This window comes from Suillus fuscotomentosus (assembly GCF_016647785.1).
Source record: "Suillus fuscotomentosus strain FC203 chromosome Unknown F5891scaffold_71, whole genome shotgun sequence".
In the NCBI taxonomy this organism is placed as follows: domain Eukaryota; kingdom Fungi; phylum Basidiomycota; class Agaricomycetes; order Boletales; family Suillaceae; genus Suillus; species Suillus fuscotomentosus.
In genome coordinates this window covers 61,197-77,631 of record NW_024539583.1, presented here as the reverse complement: position 1 = coordinate 77,631, position 16,435 = coordinate 61,197, and the positions used below count along the sequence as shown (strand labels likewise).

Genomic DNA, 16,435 nt, shown 5'->3' with positions numbered 1-16,435 from the left:
GTATACTTACGGTGCCATACCAAGTTTCGAAATATTTGTGAGCATTGTCGCTACCGCCAAGTTAGTGGCAGACTAGTAATGATGTCCATTGAGATGTCATATGCAATCTGACATATATTGGAACAGTTTTTGCGCTCCATGTAATGAATTGTTCTGTGTGACAGTTGATAGATAAAAATGTTATATATGCAACTCTGGTGTCAGCTTTTTCTTGCAACACAGACTCGTACTTTTTATCCTAGAGCAAACAACATGCATGTGATAGTCATCCTCAGCTAGCAAAAATATATTCACGAAGCCCAAATGATACACATCGGCACTACAAGTGTCATCACTGAAGTGTCTTTCACTCCCCCACATTGCAACCTCCTTCATGATCCCTCTCAGGCTGGATCCATATTTAACTTCATGAATTTGTGCTCATGAATTTTTTCTTTGATCCATCCAATTGAAGAATCGTAAGAAGCAAATTTGATCTTTCCTTGACATTACCATACATTCCCATGTGAACGCAGTCAGCAGAATTACACAGATTGTTGCGAAGTTCGACAATATATTGCCTTATATCTCAATCTCATCTCTTCACCGGTTCACTGATGGTGGCGTGAACCAAGATCAGTCTTCTATACTTGTATCATAACGACATTGACTAGGTGGGCCACCCAAGCATTTACAAAGGCGCAACCTCTTGATCCGAATCCTACTTTGGCTTGGATCGGCCAGACATTGACTGCAATAGCAAACCGCCATGAAGCGAGGCACATTACTTGAGCATGCAGTCAGCATGACAGCAGACGTGGTAAATACAAGCCAGCTGCCCTATATCTGTATAACGTGCGGTTCAAGCCTATGGCAGACCTGCAATTTGCCTCGCGCGTTCTTGTCACTGTAAATGATTCAAATACAGTCCGTGCACCCACTACAGATATCCTTTTACCTGCCTTCTTCATCCTCAGACGCCATTCCCAGCTCTTCTCAGCTGATGGCTGGGGCCTCCATACCTTCGGTCTGATTTGCGAATGCCTTGGAAAGCTTGAACAGGATGTAGAATACATAAATTGTGCAATTACTCTCCTAGAAGCAGCGTACGAAGAGAAAGAGGACCCCATAGTCGAATGCCAATTCGTCATCGCACGCACCAATGTCGCACGGCTTTGTCTAGACTGCAGGGCTACGAAGGATTGCTGACATCTTTCGAAAACGTTCTAGGTCTACTTCCTGAAGATGCAGGGGCATGAATCACAGTTTCTACGCTTGCGATCTCAATACGGGCCAGAGTTAGCGCCATTCAAGATGGGGGATCTTCAGGCCACTATGGTGACGCTCCAAGCTGCTTTGGAAAGCGCCCCTGACGATCGTGTCCTTCGAGGACAGGTCACTATTCTACTGACGCAGACAATGTGGGCGATTAGGATGCCCGAGTTCCGTGAGTCTGCGGACGGCTTGTTACTTGATTGGTCAGAATGCAACGTCGATGATTTCCACGTGACTAATTTATCGCTTTAGCATCACCTCCACCCCAGGAAATTTGATGGCGATCAACACTCCAGCTGGAATGGGGATACTCGCTGAAGGCGATGGGCTAGTTGATGCCGCGCTCTCAGAAATTCCGTCACTCCCCGTGGAACAGAGACATGAGCTCGATCCTCGAAGACGTGTTGGCACATCTCTTCATGTAACATTATCTTGGACTGGTACGAACCCAAGTCTTGAATTGTTGAGTACACGATCCTGAGATTTTTCGGCAGGGTGATTTATTGGAGAGGAGTCCTACTGGTAGTAATTTCAATTGAGAACGGAAATTCGTCTGAAATAACTTTTTCACCTTCAACCTCTTCCATTTCTTCCGAGGCATTGGGTAGTAGCAAAGACGCCCTAGTTTCATCCAATGCTTCTGCGGTACTAATCGCAAGGCGAGTATCGGGGCACCCCGACTGCATTATCGAGTATCACGATTGAATAGCTGACAAGCGAAAGATAAGATTCAGAGCAAGAACGTGGCAATGTCTACATGGCTATGATGTTGTATTTCTGAACAAACCCAAGAAATGTTGTGCATGATAGGTATATTCCACACCCGCGCGTTCTCTCCTGCATCATCAAGCTGGACGTGAACTAGACCAGCCTCCATCGCCATAGAACGGAAAATAGAACTCTTGTTCTCCAGCCGCTTCTTTGAATTATCAAATTCTGCAATCAAAATTCGCCAATCGAAGATAAATTGTGGATGAACGTCGTTGGAGCGTGCTTACCCTTCCAGCATCTAGAACCAGAATCCCATCAGACTCCATGATCGTGTTCAAGCGATGCCTATACGATCATTATTGGCACTAATCGTCGATGATGTCGGACGTGTCACATACGCGATGGTTAGAATGGTCACATCGCGGAAGATTGGACCTCGAATAGTTTCTTGAATCGCTCGGTCGGTATCTAGATCGACTGCAGATGTTGCTAGAGAATCATGCACATTAACCTTGCAGAAGAACAAGATACCGCTCATACAGACCTTCATCGAGGACGAGCATTTTAGTCTAGGGAGCGTCGGTGATGAAAATTCATAATCAACCAAAAGAGACGCTCGTACCTTGCGCAAGAGCGCCCTCGCAAAACGCAAGAGCTGTCTCTGACCTGCTGAAAGCGACGATCCGGCCTCCTGGACTGGAGCATCTAGTGCCCCAGGAGGTGATTCGACGTATGCCTTCAGATGGGCCTGTAGAAGTGTCGTTAGTAAGCATCAGAAGCGCAAACGTATTTCAAAGACGGACGTGCTCCAGAGCAGTCCGTATATCAACATCCCGGTGCTCGCCAACAGGGTCAACGTTCTCTCGCAACGTGCCCTCGAATGAATCTGGGTTTTGAGGAACGATGGATATCGCGGACCGCACTATGTTGATTTGATCAAGATCAAGGGGTGTCCAAGTTCCCAAATGGACAACTCAAAAAGGATGCACAGTCATGCAGGCCAAGTTTGGTAATGTCTGCGTCGTCAATGAAAATAGCTCCAGATGCAGGCTCAATGATCCGGAAGAGGGTAAGAAGAAGCTGTAAAAGCATCGTCACAGTCCAGCAGAATGTCATACCCTGCCCCAGTCCGGCCACATATTCCAACGTTCTCTTTCGGTTTCTGGAGCATCTCGAGTTGGCATACATATGCGAGAAACCCGGCGAAATAACTGACTACGGTCATGGAAATATCCTTGAGGACTAGATCAAGCCCGGGCCGATACCGTGCTGAATATTCCCTATATCGGACAATTTCAATACAATTTCGTGCGTACAGCGACATGGACTCACCGGAATTCAACTTCCCCAGCTGTAGGCCACCCAGAGGTGGGCTTATTCTCAGGGATCTCATAAGGAGCTTCTGGCTCAAGGTCTTTCGCGTAATGGAAGATACGCTCGACGCTAACGACATTCTGTTCTACTTCACTTGCGGAGCGGACGAACCAGTTCTGCGGCCGCTCGGTTACCAATGCCTCGGGACGAAGAGAAAGCCACTCACCAGTGAACCTGTTGCGTTCAAAGCGTATGACAGAACTATACTGATCAACCCAGCATAAACGTCGCTGGTCACCACGGCAGAGACGGCCAAAACAGCCGTGACGAGGATAATCACTGCTCCAACAAACTCCAATCTTACTGCAAGCCATCGGTTGATGGAAGTACTAGGAAGGTAGCACAACTGGTTGCGAACAATGCTCGCCGCATTGTTCGCAATGAAACCGGCTTGTTGGTCATAAGCCCGGATAGCGAAAAGTCCAGGATTCCGAGAACTACACAAAGATGGGGTGAGCGGGACGCCGCATCTAGATGCTTGAGTTCACGTGACGTCACGAGATGGTACCTATTGATGACGTTAGGATGATTCTGGAAGAAGAACAAAGCCATTCATACACGGTGATCTTGTAGTAGAACCGTGCCAGAGGACGTCGATCAAGAAGGGCGGGAAGCTGAACCCGATAACCAATAAAATAGAAGCGCAGACCCCGCTTGTGCGTATCATATTTTGGATGAATCGCGCCAGGATTTGATCGAAAACGTATGTATCACGAGAAAACAAGTTCAACGATACTGCAACAAGAGATTGTTCGAACTCAGAAATCATTTCACGGTTTACTAATTTGACGCATCTTCCTGTCGGCGTTGTTTCAAAAAAGTTGAGGGGCGCACGCGTGACTGAATGCAGCATCTGAAAAACAAATGAAACACATTCCGTCCATACTTGGAACGTAACACTAACCGAATCATGGGGGTGCTTTGAGCTCCGAAGCAAGCAGAAAACCCAAATCAGAAGCGCAGCAGATGCGCCTAAGGAAATTGCCATCAAATTAGACAGACCGTATCCCAGGAAATACTTGTCGGCCAATCCCGGGTTGGTACCCATCTCGCGGTCATGCTAGCCCCAGCCTGAGTATTACGGTCGATATGACAGATACCACCTGCTGCAGAACCGTAGCGATTACAAAGAACAGGAACCCTTTTTTCGATGCTGCTTGGAGGTACCGCGAGGACACTTCCATCTTGACGCGGCCCTGTTCACTGTGCTCTTTAGCGATGCCATCGGAAGGCGCGTAGCGAGGACGGCTTTTTTGAAACTTTCTCTACGCGATACCTTCTCTGATACAGATTCGAGTTCTCCAACAAGGGTGGCTTGCATGTGGCCCTCGCTTGTAGTGGGAGTAGTCATGCCGCTGGACCGTCCGGGTGTGGTGGTTCCAGAATTGGAACCGCTCGTGGCATGGCCGTGACTGTCATAACTCAATTAGACCGCGTCGAACATCGTGAATGGAAATAGACGCACACAAGCTTGCGCACTTCACTATCCGGATTCGACATCAACTCACTGTACGAGCCACTCTCCAAGATCATACCGCGGCGCAGGTAAACAAGTTGATCGAAATACTTGAGATACGAGATGCTGTTAGTGACAAGAACGCGCGCTTTGGTTGCGAGTAAGCCTTGAGGACCCATGATCTGTTACATAGTATCATTAAAAAGAAAGAAGTCTGAGACCGGATGCTCTTACTCACCAAAGACGTGTCGGGCAACGTGGGAATAGATGGCAGCTAAAACATCACCAAGGAGAACCCTGCAGGATGCACCGCTGAGCTGAGAGATCAATTACCTTTGGCTGATACGTTACTATCCCGAAGTACTTACAGTAATGGCTATAGAACGGACGCCATAAGCATTATTGGGTCGCCAAAAGGATAATCAGAAACACACCCTTTTCACCGACCTCCGTCAGATCACCCTGTAGGAGAAAATCTAAGTTGGGCTTCAAAGCACAAGCTGCAGAGAAGGGTCAGTCCAAACCTAACACAGTTAATCGTGTACACACCTTCGATAACAAGGTTATAAAGCGCCTCATCGTACTCATGTGAAAAAAGTATATCACCTTGAACCAACGCAGAAAGAATCCTATTCGCTTGTGAGTGAACGTGCTAGAAAATCCTGCATATGCGACGCACCAAGGAGTCTGAGCAGCGTAAGCTACATTGCCGAACAAAGCCACCTCACCCTCTGTCTTTCGCACGTCCCCGATAATCGCTGACAACAAGCTACTCTTCCCGCTGCCCACACTACCAAGTACACCCACGAGTTCCCCCTTGTGTACCGTCAAGTTTATATCTTCCAGAGCAGCTGATGTATCTTGTCTGTTCCACTAAAATTCGCCATTTTTGATTGAAAGCACCTGTCACAAATGTGAAAACAATCATAAGTAGTTAGAGAATTGCCAACCTCGTCACCGACGTCCAGACTGCTTTTCTGCACCTTCACGAGGGCATTCTGCTGCAGCTCCTCAGCGTGCAGGAAGCCTTATAGACGTTTGACGGAAACGAGGGCCTCGACGACGTTCGACGTGACTTGACTAAACTGTGACGCAGTCAACGATTGTTGAACGATTATTACTCACCATAGCATAGATGCCACAAATATGATGATGGCAACAACGTATCCCTCGAGCGTGCTCGGACCAACGAGGAGGTTGGCTGCACCGTTGGAGAAGTTGATGTTGCAGTAATGCAAGAATATCCTGTAAGATTTTCAAGAATGCAGCACCTGCGTACGGGCCGCCATAAGTAGGAACAATGCGAGCCATAAGGACGAACTGCAACTCGGTCGGACAAAGAAAACCATTTTTATCAAAATTACACTCACTGCTCCTCTAGAGCGCTCTCTAGATCGTTTCCAATATTCTGACTCGCCATGGGGAAGCAAAGCAGGCAAGTCGTGATGAACTCTTTCGAACCTTTCTGCATCAACGGTGTCAACCAAGCAAATCACCAGATGCTGTATACATTTGCCGTGACCATTGGGCTCTCCGTATTATCCTTGACCGAATCATCAGGGGAGACGCACTCCAGCGCGTGTGCCGGGAGAGAGAAAAGTTCGACAGCCCATTTGAGAGAACTACGAAAAGTCCCTTCGAGACTTCGCCCTACACGAACGATTTGGTCCATATCGCGAGGTCGACGGTGTAACAAGGCCAAAACAGTAGGAGGATGGTTGATGATGATCGCGTCCGACGATGGTTCAGTCGGGTGAGTATCCAAGACACAAGCAGCGCGAGTGGTTCAAGGATGTAAGGCCGCACGACCGATGCTGCTCTCTTGAGTGACAAGACGATGAAGAAGTTGAAGCAGGACGCAACAATGGCCGGTCTCAACAAAACCTGCCCGCCAAGTTGGTTCGAGGTAGACACATAAAGCTATCGCAACGCACCAGTTTCGCCCATCGACTTTTCCGCGAAATATCGCGAGGGGGAGGATATCTCAAGGCCCAAATTCTGCATGTTGCCGACAGTAGCATTAAAGCCAGAAGAGATGTTAAAATGACGCCTTTCTCAAATCAAAGAGTGAAATCAAGTTCACAAAGCTTTGATACGACGATGCACCACCCTTCAACGTCCTGACAACTTGACAAGGCGCCACAAGGTGCGACGATGACCATCGATGGCAGTATTGACTGATATGAATAAAGTCGGGCTGGGGTCGGTCCGTGCTCAAGTCTTGGAGCGGTCAAACTACGTCCATTGTAAGTACACAACCGCTTGTGACAAGCTGTGACACTATATTGTATTGTGCAATGGCACGTAAGGAGCGACCGGTGCTTTGAAATACTAGCAACCTGTCGAAAATCATTAAGTATTCACCCTTTCCAAACAACGCGGAGCACTAACAACATACGCATATCATGAGGAACAAGTTCGGGAGGACAGGTATGCTCGGCAAGCACTCGGGGAGCGCAGCACGGGAGTTTCACCAATAAAGACGAGCCATACTGCAACAGGCGAGATCAAAGTTTAATGAATCTAACATACGTTTAAAGAACACCGATTATAATGCGAGGACAAGCTTGCAATTAATTGGAGAGAACTCAGAGTCAGGAATATGAACGACGAGAAATAACCGGTGAGGCTTGAGCGAGTTCTAGCGGCTGAGATAATCAAATCGATTAATTAGGAAACAAGTTCGTACGCATGCGTTTGCAGGCACCTGATTTTACTTTGATAAGCGTGACAATAATGCTTCCCATACTTCTGACACAGCGCTCATAACCCTGCCTAAAGTCCCTCCTTGCTACTGGTTGTGAGGGTTCGTTAAACGCAGGCTATCGTCTGCTGAACGTCCCTCCTTCGCTACTGGTTGTGCGGGTTCGTTAAACGCAGACCATCGTCTGCTGAACGTCCCTCCTTCGCTACTGGTTATGCGGGTTCGTTAAACGCAGACCATCGTCTGCTGAACGTCCCTCCTTCGCTACTGGTTGTGCGGGTCCGTTAAACGCAGGCTATCGTCTGCTGAACGTCCCTCCTCAGTGAACGCAACCGCATCTACCACCGCCTCATACTACACCCTTCAGCACCTCACTATCTTTCTATAACCTCGCCAACGCAGTACAGATTTCTGAACTTGTTCGTCCTTCTGACTGGCACCTCATGGCACCGTCATATCTGTATAGCGATTTTTTGCAATACATATGTATTCATAGCTAAATTTTATATCTACTGTAGTTACACTTTCCCGATACTGAAGCGATGAAGAAAAGGAAATGTGATTACCTGAGATGGAGGGGTTGTACCTTAGATCTAGCGGTAGTTATATGACGGGGTGGGTGGGCAGGTTGCTTTACTACGGGTGTTCGCTGGGCACAGCCTCCTATGGGTAATGGTACACCGGATATATCTGCTATACATGGATGATACACTGGATGATATATCAAGATTTTTGGCTAACCAGCCACTTAGACATCTCTCCCCAGGTGTCTTGGGAGACAGGCACGTCGAAGTGACAAACACGTCATCACGTGAGTGCCTTCGCGCAGGTGTTAAAACAAATGGCATGGGGCTACGGATGAGTCAAAGGAATTAAAACCAACCAGCAGGAAAAATGGCGCTTGCAGTGGTTTTCCACGGATTGGGAAAAGCTCTGAGGATTCCAAAATTGGTCCTTGCAAAGCCCCCTGCGAATAGGGCTCATATGTCCAACATAGGTTCTTCTACCCCAGCGGACGATAAAATTGATGTAAAAATAAAATATATCTTGAGGCCAAGAGCAGGTTCAACGGTTGTACTTCGCATGAAGGTTGTGACGAAAAAGGCGGGGAGACAACTGCGGCTCGACTCGGACTTGGTGACCTCGAAATATCTCTCACATTTCCTTGGCCTACTACTGTCCCTCTGATAAGCTTGCTTCCCGCCCTCCGACGAACTTTGCAGCGAAGCCGATATAATTATGTCCATATATATATCGCTCAAGAACTGCCTCGCAGGTTGCAACAACGTTCAACAGAAGTCAAGACTTGACATTAAAGAAAGTAGTGCTCGACTTACGCACGGATTCAGGACAGCTGTACGCTGCGCCGTCAAGAGTATGAGGTTGTAGAGACATTTAAGCGCTTTTTCGAGAAGGAAATGAAGTGACGACGGCTAGCGTACTAGTGTACAGACGATGTCAGACATCTGTTGTCAGAATTTCATAAATCAATGGACAACCGTCCAAAGGTGGACAGAGCGCGTGTAAAGCAATGTAATGTAGAGCATTGCAACAATATTTGCAAGTCTGCTGACTGCTTTCACATGTCCATTACCTGATAACATATGCAGAGCATGTCCTTTATTTTCGTCGCTAAAAGCAACATTACAACGTAAAGGCCCCGCAATCAACGTAACGCACCCTAAAGGACTTATCGAAGTCGGTTTTCTGATGGACATTTTCAAGTTGGATGCTATAATATCAGTGCGCATACTTGACTAATAGATTAATTCATCGAACCTTGACCCTGCCGAAACTTTCAAAATTTGCTGTCTTACAGTATCAAATAGTAAGTCGTCGCACATTTTTCAACTTTTTACAGGTGAATTTATTTAGGAATCCACTAGTATGACGCGCAAACGGCGGCAAGATACCTACCGTCGTGATACTAGGGCCTCTAAGCGGGCTCATCTGGAGGCACACACCAATTCTAGCTCTGACTCAGACTCGGAGGACTTCGATGGTCCACTTGAAATCTGGTTGTCCAGTGGGCAGTCCGCTGTGTGCTGCGAACGATTGCATACTCCGGTGCACTCTGAGTCAAGTACATTCTTCTCACTCCCTACCACCACCTGTCCCTTATTAGCTGCAGTGGGAATGTCGTTTGGGCAGTATGGTTTTGTCTGTGACATTACATCTAGTCTTGTGCCTACTGCTCACCTGTCAGTTCACATGGAGCACCTCCACCACAGACAGAAGTTAAGAAATCGGACACCTTCAACAATTAAATCGGTTCTAGTTACCCACCTACTCAACAGCCACTATCTCACGGCAACGACACCCTGTCCCAGCCCCCCGAGTGATTTGTCCGAGTCCATCCAGGGTCTTCAACCGGAGTGGTCATCTCATTGTCCACACCTAGGCTGTCGTCATTGGTATGCTGTACCTGCAGGGAAATCTTCTATCAAGGGTCAGCAGGCAGGCACTAGAAAACACATCGCTGAAGCCCATCCCGAAAATGCCAAGATTTATCTGGCTAAGGTCCCTGAAATGAGATGGATCTACCGCCCCTTTCGCAAAACTGTTCATAGTGAAGACCGGCTGTTCTCAGTAGTCTGGCCTTTTATCAAAGACTACATTCCTGCATCCTTGGCACAAGATGTTATTTCAGTGAGGTCCTCTCGCATCCAATATACGGTTTCTGTCCACAGTCAATACTTGACAGACCTTGGGTGGCAGAAATTTATTGCTAGCCTGGGCCTGCAACCAGGCGTTCTTCGTGGGCTGGTTAGGCTTAAAACAAAGAAAGAGGCACTATCCTTGGAGGGAATAGAAAAGCAGCTTGAGCTCGGTCTTATTATCATTCGGAAGCTCTACAGGTCATATATTGTGGACGTCCAAACCTATATATCTTCCAAAAATGACCCGCAGTTTCGTCAAGCAGTAACAATGAAGTGAGTACTCTCCATCTTTGTCTGTGCATAGCTCATAGTCTATTACTCAGCACCAAGGCGCACTTCAGATCATTGAGCCGAGTTTCTTACTACACCTACTCCAGACCTCTGTCTCGCTGCGTCTGCATGCTCATCAGATGGATCCATGCTGAGCGCACCGGTGCTTTGGCGCCATTCGGCGCTTTTTACATCAGACGGAGTCTGGCCCAGGAGTACGCCACCAACATGCTTTACCATTACCTCATTCAAACCAAGGTTCTCCGTCCTGCTGCGCTTCTCCAACTTCTGCACCAACTGCTTGTGACCCTCGTCAAGCAGAAATTTACGAACCTAGAAACGATGGCATGTCCAACAGACTACACCCTATGTATCGGCTCACTGGCTGACAATGGCGGGTTTCTACTTGCTACCACCACCGCCAGGACGTGTGCTGTGCTGCAGCATAACTTCTATACCACCATCATCCATTCTGCTCGGCTTGAGGACCATGGTTACCAAAGTTTTATTCCATTTCGTTTAGATAATTTCACCCTGGATCCTGTACCAGATGCAGGTGAGGCGCCTCAACCTATGGAGGAGCCAGCCGCTGCCCCAGATGAAGGAGAAGGTGCTGATGATAGTATGGTGGCACAATTCCGAGAAGTAGAGGAAGAGTTCTTAGATGGTCATGACGACGGTATAGATGCAGAGGAGGGAGAGCATAAGCTACAGCATGAAGCTGAAGCAGGATGGGACTTTGAAAAAAAGGAAACTTTTCATTCTTACTATCTGAACGGCGACACTGCAGAGAACCTAGGTGAGGCATGGATGAAGGATGACATACGGTGCACTAATACGAGTGACATATTCAGACAAATATTATAACCCGCAGTCTTCTCTGGCAGCTCAGCGACGTCCACCAAACTTTGTAGCTCAGGTAGATCGCAATCCTGGGTCCTTGTCGGTCTTAAGGTAAGCTGTTGTATACTGCTTTCACAACTAGGATTACACTTAGCTTCATAACCTATAGTATTTTGGCAGAGAATTCGCACTACGTTCAACCCTTGCTTGCCAGCCATCCCTCGTTTGCCACACCTTACAACCAAATCAAGACTGCCTGGTTCCATTCGAGGCCAACGTCATTCAAAGAGAGACGAAACTACGGTTTTTTCTTCACTGAAGACGGGACTACCATTACCATGCGAGACGGCGACGACATCTCCCGGAGTATCCTGTTTTCAGACGTTGGGTCATTGGCCAAGACCACGATAGCAAATATATCGGATCAGATAGTCCAGTGCTTGCCACATGGTTGCAAAGATCTTCTTCAACAGTTTCGTGGCATCTCCAGTCAGTTAGTCGATGACCTTACTAGTCCCGATGCCATTTTCCTTCAGCCTTCCAACCGCATTCTTATACAACCATTGTTGGATGCCATGTTAAAACATCTGTCAGACCCAAAAGAACTCAACCATCACATCATGATTTCTCCCTCTGTGATTACTGAGGAGGCTGCCAGAAAGTGGCTGGCCTTTGACGAGCGAATTCTTGGTCGAATCCTGGTCGCCTTTCTCCTAACGTGTGGGATACCTCCCCTACACTGGCAACTTCGGACCTTTCAATTCCAGTCAGATAGCAAGACTGACATCCCTCGTAATCTCTATCTTCTAGGCTCCGAGCTTGTTATAGGTCACCCGGCGGCTAGACAAACCAACCAGGTTTTGCAAGAGTGGCTGTGGGCCTTTCCTCCCAGTCTCGCCCCACTTATTCTTTTCTACCTTGCAATCGTACGGCCTAGCGTCGTTCACATCACAGGCCTTCTTCATTATGTCAACAACGATCACAAGACTCATATCTTTGCTCATACCTTTCCTACTACTCGCCTTGAATTTCCCCGAGTTTGGAATGGAAGCGACGTTAATAAGTTGCTGCAGATTCATACATCCTCTCTCCCAGTTCTATTATCATGCGGACTTCTGCGAAGCGTGATATCCGCCATGTACAATCAACTCTTCCCAGCTCTTTCCCATGTCGGACCCTCAGATGACTCCATGGTGGATCGCCAAGCCCAACACACAAGGACGACGGGCAACATTCATTATGGGCGGTCTGATCATGTTCCCTTCGCTTTTGGAATGACACTTGAACAGGCTCGCAAATGCATGGCCTCCAGCCAGGCATTGCATGCCTTCTATGGGTTAGGCAGTCTGGATCATCAATGGGCTGAGCGCTTACAAAACTCAGCGTTTCTGACTGACTTGAGGAACGAGAATCTGGGTCTCAAAGAAGCAAGGATTCTTGTCAGAGAGACGTACAACTTACACCACTGTCGCTTGCCACACCAGATAGCTGGCCTTCTGGAGACTGCACCTTACTTAACTCTCAAAGACGTAAGCGAATTATGGGTTTGAAGTTCATCCTCCTTAATGTGTTCACTAGGGGGTTATCGGAGATGAGGTGCTTCGACGGGTGATGCATGCAGTGTTGTTTGGTAGTTCCAGACCCAATATTCTTGATCGTCCTTCTGGAGGAGGATACTTGATTGCCGATGTATCAACCGCTGTGGTACAGGTGAGCAGCTTTATCGTTACTATTGTTTAAGAATGCTCCTAAATAACTTAAGATTGTCAAAGCTGTGGAAGAAGTAGAATGCGGAGCCCAGTTTCATTCCCCAAGACAGATGGACATCAGCACCATCATTCACTTCGACGAAGTAGCAACACAAGCCCAAAGACACCTTGCTGCACTAAAAGACGACTTTCCTACTTCGTGGATGAAACTATGCACTGACGTCCATAGGCTCTATCAGAAACCAGAGTTGTCGAGAGAGATGTCCTGGGTTGTAAGAGGAGTTCCTGGATAAAGACGTTCACATACTATACATGTGTGGTGATGATTATTTAGTCTCACTCAGCCTGAGGCTCGTGCCATTCTGGTATTAAACAAAAGATGTTGGCATCCACACAAGGACAACTTGAACGTCCATTCAGCGAATGAGCCAAATATTGATGTTCAAAGCCACCAATGTTCTCTGCCACACATGATGCCGATTTAGCCGCTGACCATCATGATCATGCTGAACTTAACATCGTTGAGGACGACATACGTGAATAAATTGAAAATGCGCACATTTTTGAAATGTTTGCGCTATCTGGATTCTATTTAATTAGGAGAATGAACAAAGAAAGAAGCTGTAGAAGCGGCACTACGTGCTTGTATAAGAGATCCAATACACACACTGGCTTCAATGCCAAGGGAAGTACTCAATGCTCAGCCCAATCATTTAAATCGCGCATAGCTCATGGAGAGTATTGGTCGAAATGCCAAGGTGCGTGAGTTCTTGGCCCTCCCTTGAATGTCCCTTTTCAAATCAATACTTCTAGCCGTACTTGCCGGTGTTCAGATTGTAGCAATACTGAATGTACAGTTTTGTTCTATATCAATTCGACACTTGGCATAAGCCCGAATCTGAAGTTGTTCAATTGAAATGGCCGGCTGAAAAACGTCAAGAGCATGGCACAACCAGGTTCCAAAAATCTAGTGCGCGCCACAACTGAGCTTACTAGCTTAGAGCAATGACGGCGCAACGAGGCAAGATGTTTGCTGCTCTGGTGTTCTTGTTCCTCAGGATGCTTTAGAATTCGTCCTGCAACAACACGATTCTTTAATGGATACAACGTCGATTCCTAGCATTGTTATCATAATGCCAATTATCAAGTTCGACGGGTATTGGAAGTCCTCCAGCTCCAGCCCCATAAAATCCTTTATGCTTCTCGCCGGAACAAACCGGTAGAAGATGCTGATATTCCCAGCTTTGTCGTTGATCCCACTTGCTCGTACTCCTCCGAAAGATTGTTGATCCACCACCGCACCAGTGCATTTCTCGCTGTGATAGACATTGTCAACAGCATTAGCTAGTTTGTGGCAGTCGGAAGAGCTTTGCGGTCTGCGGTAAAGCTGGAAAGGAAGCCATCAGTCAATGCATGTCGCAGAGACCTTGCAACTTACATGAACCCAGTGATGACCGGATCTAATATTCTTTCATCGTACTCGAGTCAGGATCTTTTATTAGCATATGGCAGGCTGTATGGAGACTCCTTCGAGTCATCGCCTATTGGATCATGAGAAAAGTCGCAGGTGGTTATGCTATTCGCCTTACTGGTGTCTCCAATAAGAACCTCCCCTCCCGCATCCTTGGCTTTCTGGAGGAGGTCCATTATTGTGTCATAGGCTGGACGACCTCTGCAACATTAGTCAGTAACCAGTATGCAGCCCGAAGCATAAAAACGAAACGCACGTTATGGGTTGCTGAAGTCAGATGATGGCCCGACTTCGATCTTCGCAACCTCAGACAGGAGCGGGTCTTTGAATCCAAATGACCAGATCGAAGAGGAAACGTATAGCTGCGACAACGCGGAACACTGTTGTCCTGCACATGTCCATCAATCTTGCGTATCACTCATAATATGCGAACCTTGATACTCAAAGCCTCGAATGCCCGCAAAACTGCATTTCGGATATCTGCGAGTTTGTGGACGACGTGGAAGTTCCTCCCTCCTGTATCGCCGATGATTCTCGGATAGCTTTGTACTTGTCTAGGTTTGCGGCAATGTCTTTCCATAGCTTTTGGAATATGAAGCTGCTGCCTGTGAAGTGGGATGCTGCAAAGCTGGGGTGCGATATCGCCTATGTGACAAATTCTGAAGGTGACCCAGAGATCAACTGGAAGAAGTCGAAGAGCTACGAAAGTTTCATTAATCAACTGTCACCAAGATGATCCCACATTACACACCTCAGCGACAGCATCAATCTCAGCCTGCCAAGCACTTCCCTTGACCAAGCGTAGTAACTGCCACCAATTTGTGACAGTACTTGCCGCTAACGAGCTCTGCACTGGCACGCAGGAAGATGGCGATGCGATCGTCCGAGGCATGGCCTCCCATTGTGCCTTGGCAAAAGTGCACATCAGTCGCGCTAGCTACGGTCGAGCCATCTGCCTCATTGTATGTGCAGAGATGGTAACTTGCGGCTTCAGGGTGATATCTACGGTGGGTTAGCTGGTGCCATTGTAGGTATTGGTGTAGAGGAAGGTAGCACACTGTATTTTGCGAAAGAGAATGGTGCCAGCTTGCTGGTTTCCGTGCTTGATACCGGCAGAGGGTATTAGTCGGTGTGGAAGCAGGTGCGGTGAACAGAAGCTATGCGTGGCATGATACTAAACAAGAATGAAGGAGCTGCGGTAACTGCACGCGCATGCGTCGATGGTGCAGTTGGCTTGGTGAAAAAGTGGGAACCGACAGACCTATTGTCCAAAAATAACTTTGGCATGACCATCGAGGATGATGGAATGATCGTCAGCAACATCGGCTGACTGATGAAGCTCAGCGCCAGTGACACTATGAGAGGCGTTAATTCAAATGCAGCAAGACACAGAACCGAACGTACGGGAACCAGATGTTAGTACCAAGCCTTTGGCCCGCGTCGTCCGTCAACTTCCAGTTACTAACATATCTACCACGTCGGGAACATCGGGTACCTGGTAGGAAACGTGCTGTAGCGATTGCAAACTGTGGTAGACTCAACGAATGAACCTTTAGGTCACCGGTCCATACATCAAGAGCTTGATTAATAAGTTTTTAACTGGACAACTGACAGATTGCTCTCGGCTATCAGTCCTCACAGAACAAGTTACAAGGAGTCAACGACGAGAAATAACCGGGTGAGCGACAGTTCTACATAGCTGAGATAATCAAATAGATTAATTAGGAAAATGCACTAAAAAACGACTTTCCTACTTCGTGGATAAAACTTATATGCACGTGCTGACGTCCATAGGCTCTATCAGAAACCAGGGTTGGCGAGAGAGACGTCCTGGGTTGTAAGAGGAGTTCCTGGATAAAGACGTTCACACATGTATGTGTGGTAGTAATAAATATTTAATCTCACTCAGCCTGAGGCTCTTGCCATCATGATGTTAAACGAAAGATGTTGGCATCCGCACAAGGACAATTGACCAGGTTCCAA

The 16,435-nt window shown here is 47.4% G+C and overlaps 5 protein-coding genes across 5 annotated transcripts; 2 read left to right on the top strand and 3 right to left on the bottom strand.

Moving 5' to 3' along the window:
* The first annotated feature begins 639 nt into the window (after positions 1-639).
* Positions 640-1,414, top strand: F5891DRAFT_1060078 (uncharacterized protein). The gene is made up of 2 exons (XM_041362857.1): positions 640-1,143; positions 1,170-1,414. Exons 1-2 carry the CDS (start codon positions 850-852, stop codon positions 1,236-1,238), a joined length of 363 nt encoding a protein of 120 aa, XP_041220640.1. The 5' UTR covers positions 640-849; the 3' UTR covers positions 1,239-1,414.
* A 570-nt stretch (positions 1,415-1,984) lies between these two features.
* F5891DRAFT_1194567 (P-loop containing nucleoside triphosphate hydrolase protein) lies at positions 1,985-6,106 on the bottom strand (the record flags this gene model as incomplete). Its single annotated transcript, XM_041367952.1, has 21 exons — positions 1,985-2,173; positions 2,253-2,310; positions 2,364-2,454; positions 2,510-2,534; positions 2,588-2,713; positions 2,769-2,887; positions 2,955-3,045; positions 3,113-3,245; positions 3,298-3,455; positions 3,506-3,776; positions 3,828-3,847; positions 4,616-4,751; positions 4,805-4,977; positions 5,034-5,069; positions 5,164-5,171; positions 5,230-5,295; positions 5,345-5,424; positions 5,475-5,668; positions 5,746-5,796; positions 5,845-5,880; positions 5,921-6,106. 21 exons carry the CDS (start codon positions 6,104-6,106, stop codon positions 1,985-1,987), a joined length of 2,247 nt encoding a protein of 748 aa, XP_041220639.1.
* Positions 6,107-6,215: 109 nt separating this feature from the next.
* F5891DRAFT_1060070 (uncharacterized protein) lies at positions 6,216-6,896 on the bottom strand. Its single transcript, XM_041362856.1, has 2 exons — positions 6,730-6,896; positions 6,216-6,679 (listed from the first exon to the last, which is right to left on the bottom strand). The coding sequence occupies exons 1-2, from the start codon at positions 6,814-6,816 to the stop codon at positions 6,446-6,448; spliced, it is 321 nt and encodes a 106-aa protein (XP_041220638.1). The 5' UTR covers positions 6,817-6,896; the 3' UTR covers positions 6,216-6,445.
* Positions 6,897-9,386: 2,490 nt separating this feature from the next.
* F5891DRAFT_1194566 (uncharacterized protein) lies at positions 9,387-13,274 on the top strand (the record flags this gene model as incomplete). The annotated part of the gene is made up of 6 exons (XM_041367951.1): positions 9,387-10,432; positions 10,483-11,228; positions 11,284-11,383; positions 11,442-12,801; positions 12,851-12,982; positions 13,035-13,274. The coding sequence occupies 6 exons, from the start codon at positions 9,387-9,389 to the stop codon at positions 13,272-13,274; spliced, it is 3,624 nt and encodes a 1,207-aa protein (XP_041220637.1).
* A 1,435-nt stretch (positions 13,275-14,709) lies between these two features.
* F5891DRAFT_1254089 (uncharacterized protein) lies at positions 14,710-15,807 on the bottom strand (the record flags this gene model as incomplete). Its single annotated transcript, XM_041369942.1, has 3 exons — positions 15,200-15,807; positions 14,886-15,151; positions 14,710-14,832 (listed from the first exon to the last, which is right to left on the bottom strand). Exons 1-3 carry the CDS (start codon positions 15,375-15,377, stop codon positions 14,710-14,712), a joined length of 567 nt encoding a protein of 188 aa, XP_041220636.1. The 5' UTR covers positions 15,378-15,807.
* Positions 15,808-16,435: the final 628 nt, after the last annotated feature.

Excerpts from the sequence above, each read along its gene's own strand:
- F5891DRAFT_1060078 (XM_041362857.1), top strand. The coding sequence starts at position 850 with ATGGCAGACCTGCAATTTGCCTCGCGCGTTCTTGTCACTGTAAATGAT. Across the intron at positions 1,144-1,169 it reads TCGTCATCGCACGCACCAAT|GGCTACGAAGGATTGCTGAC; the intron begins GTCGCACGGCTT and ends TCTAGACTGCAG.
- F5891DRAFT_1060070 (XM_041362856.1), bottom strand. The coding sequence starts at position 6,816 with ATGCTACTGTCGGCAACATGCAGAATTTGGGCCTTGAGATATCCTCCC. Across the intron at positions 6,680-6,729 it reads AAAGTCGATGGGCGAAACTG|GTTTTGTTGAGACCGGCCAT; the intron begins GTGCGTTGCGAT and ends CTTGGCGGGCAG.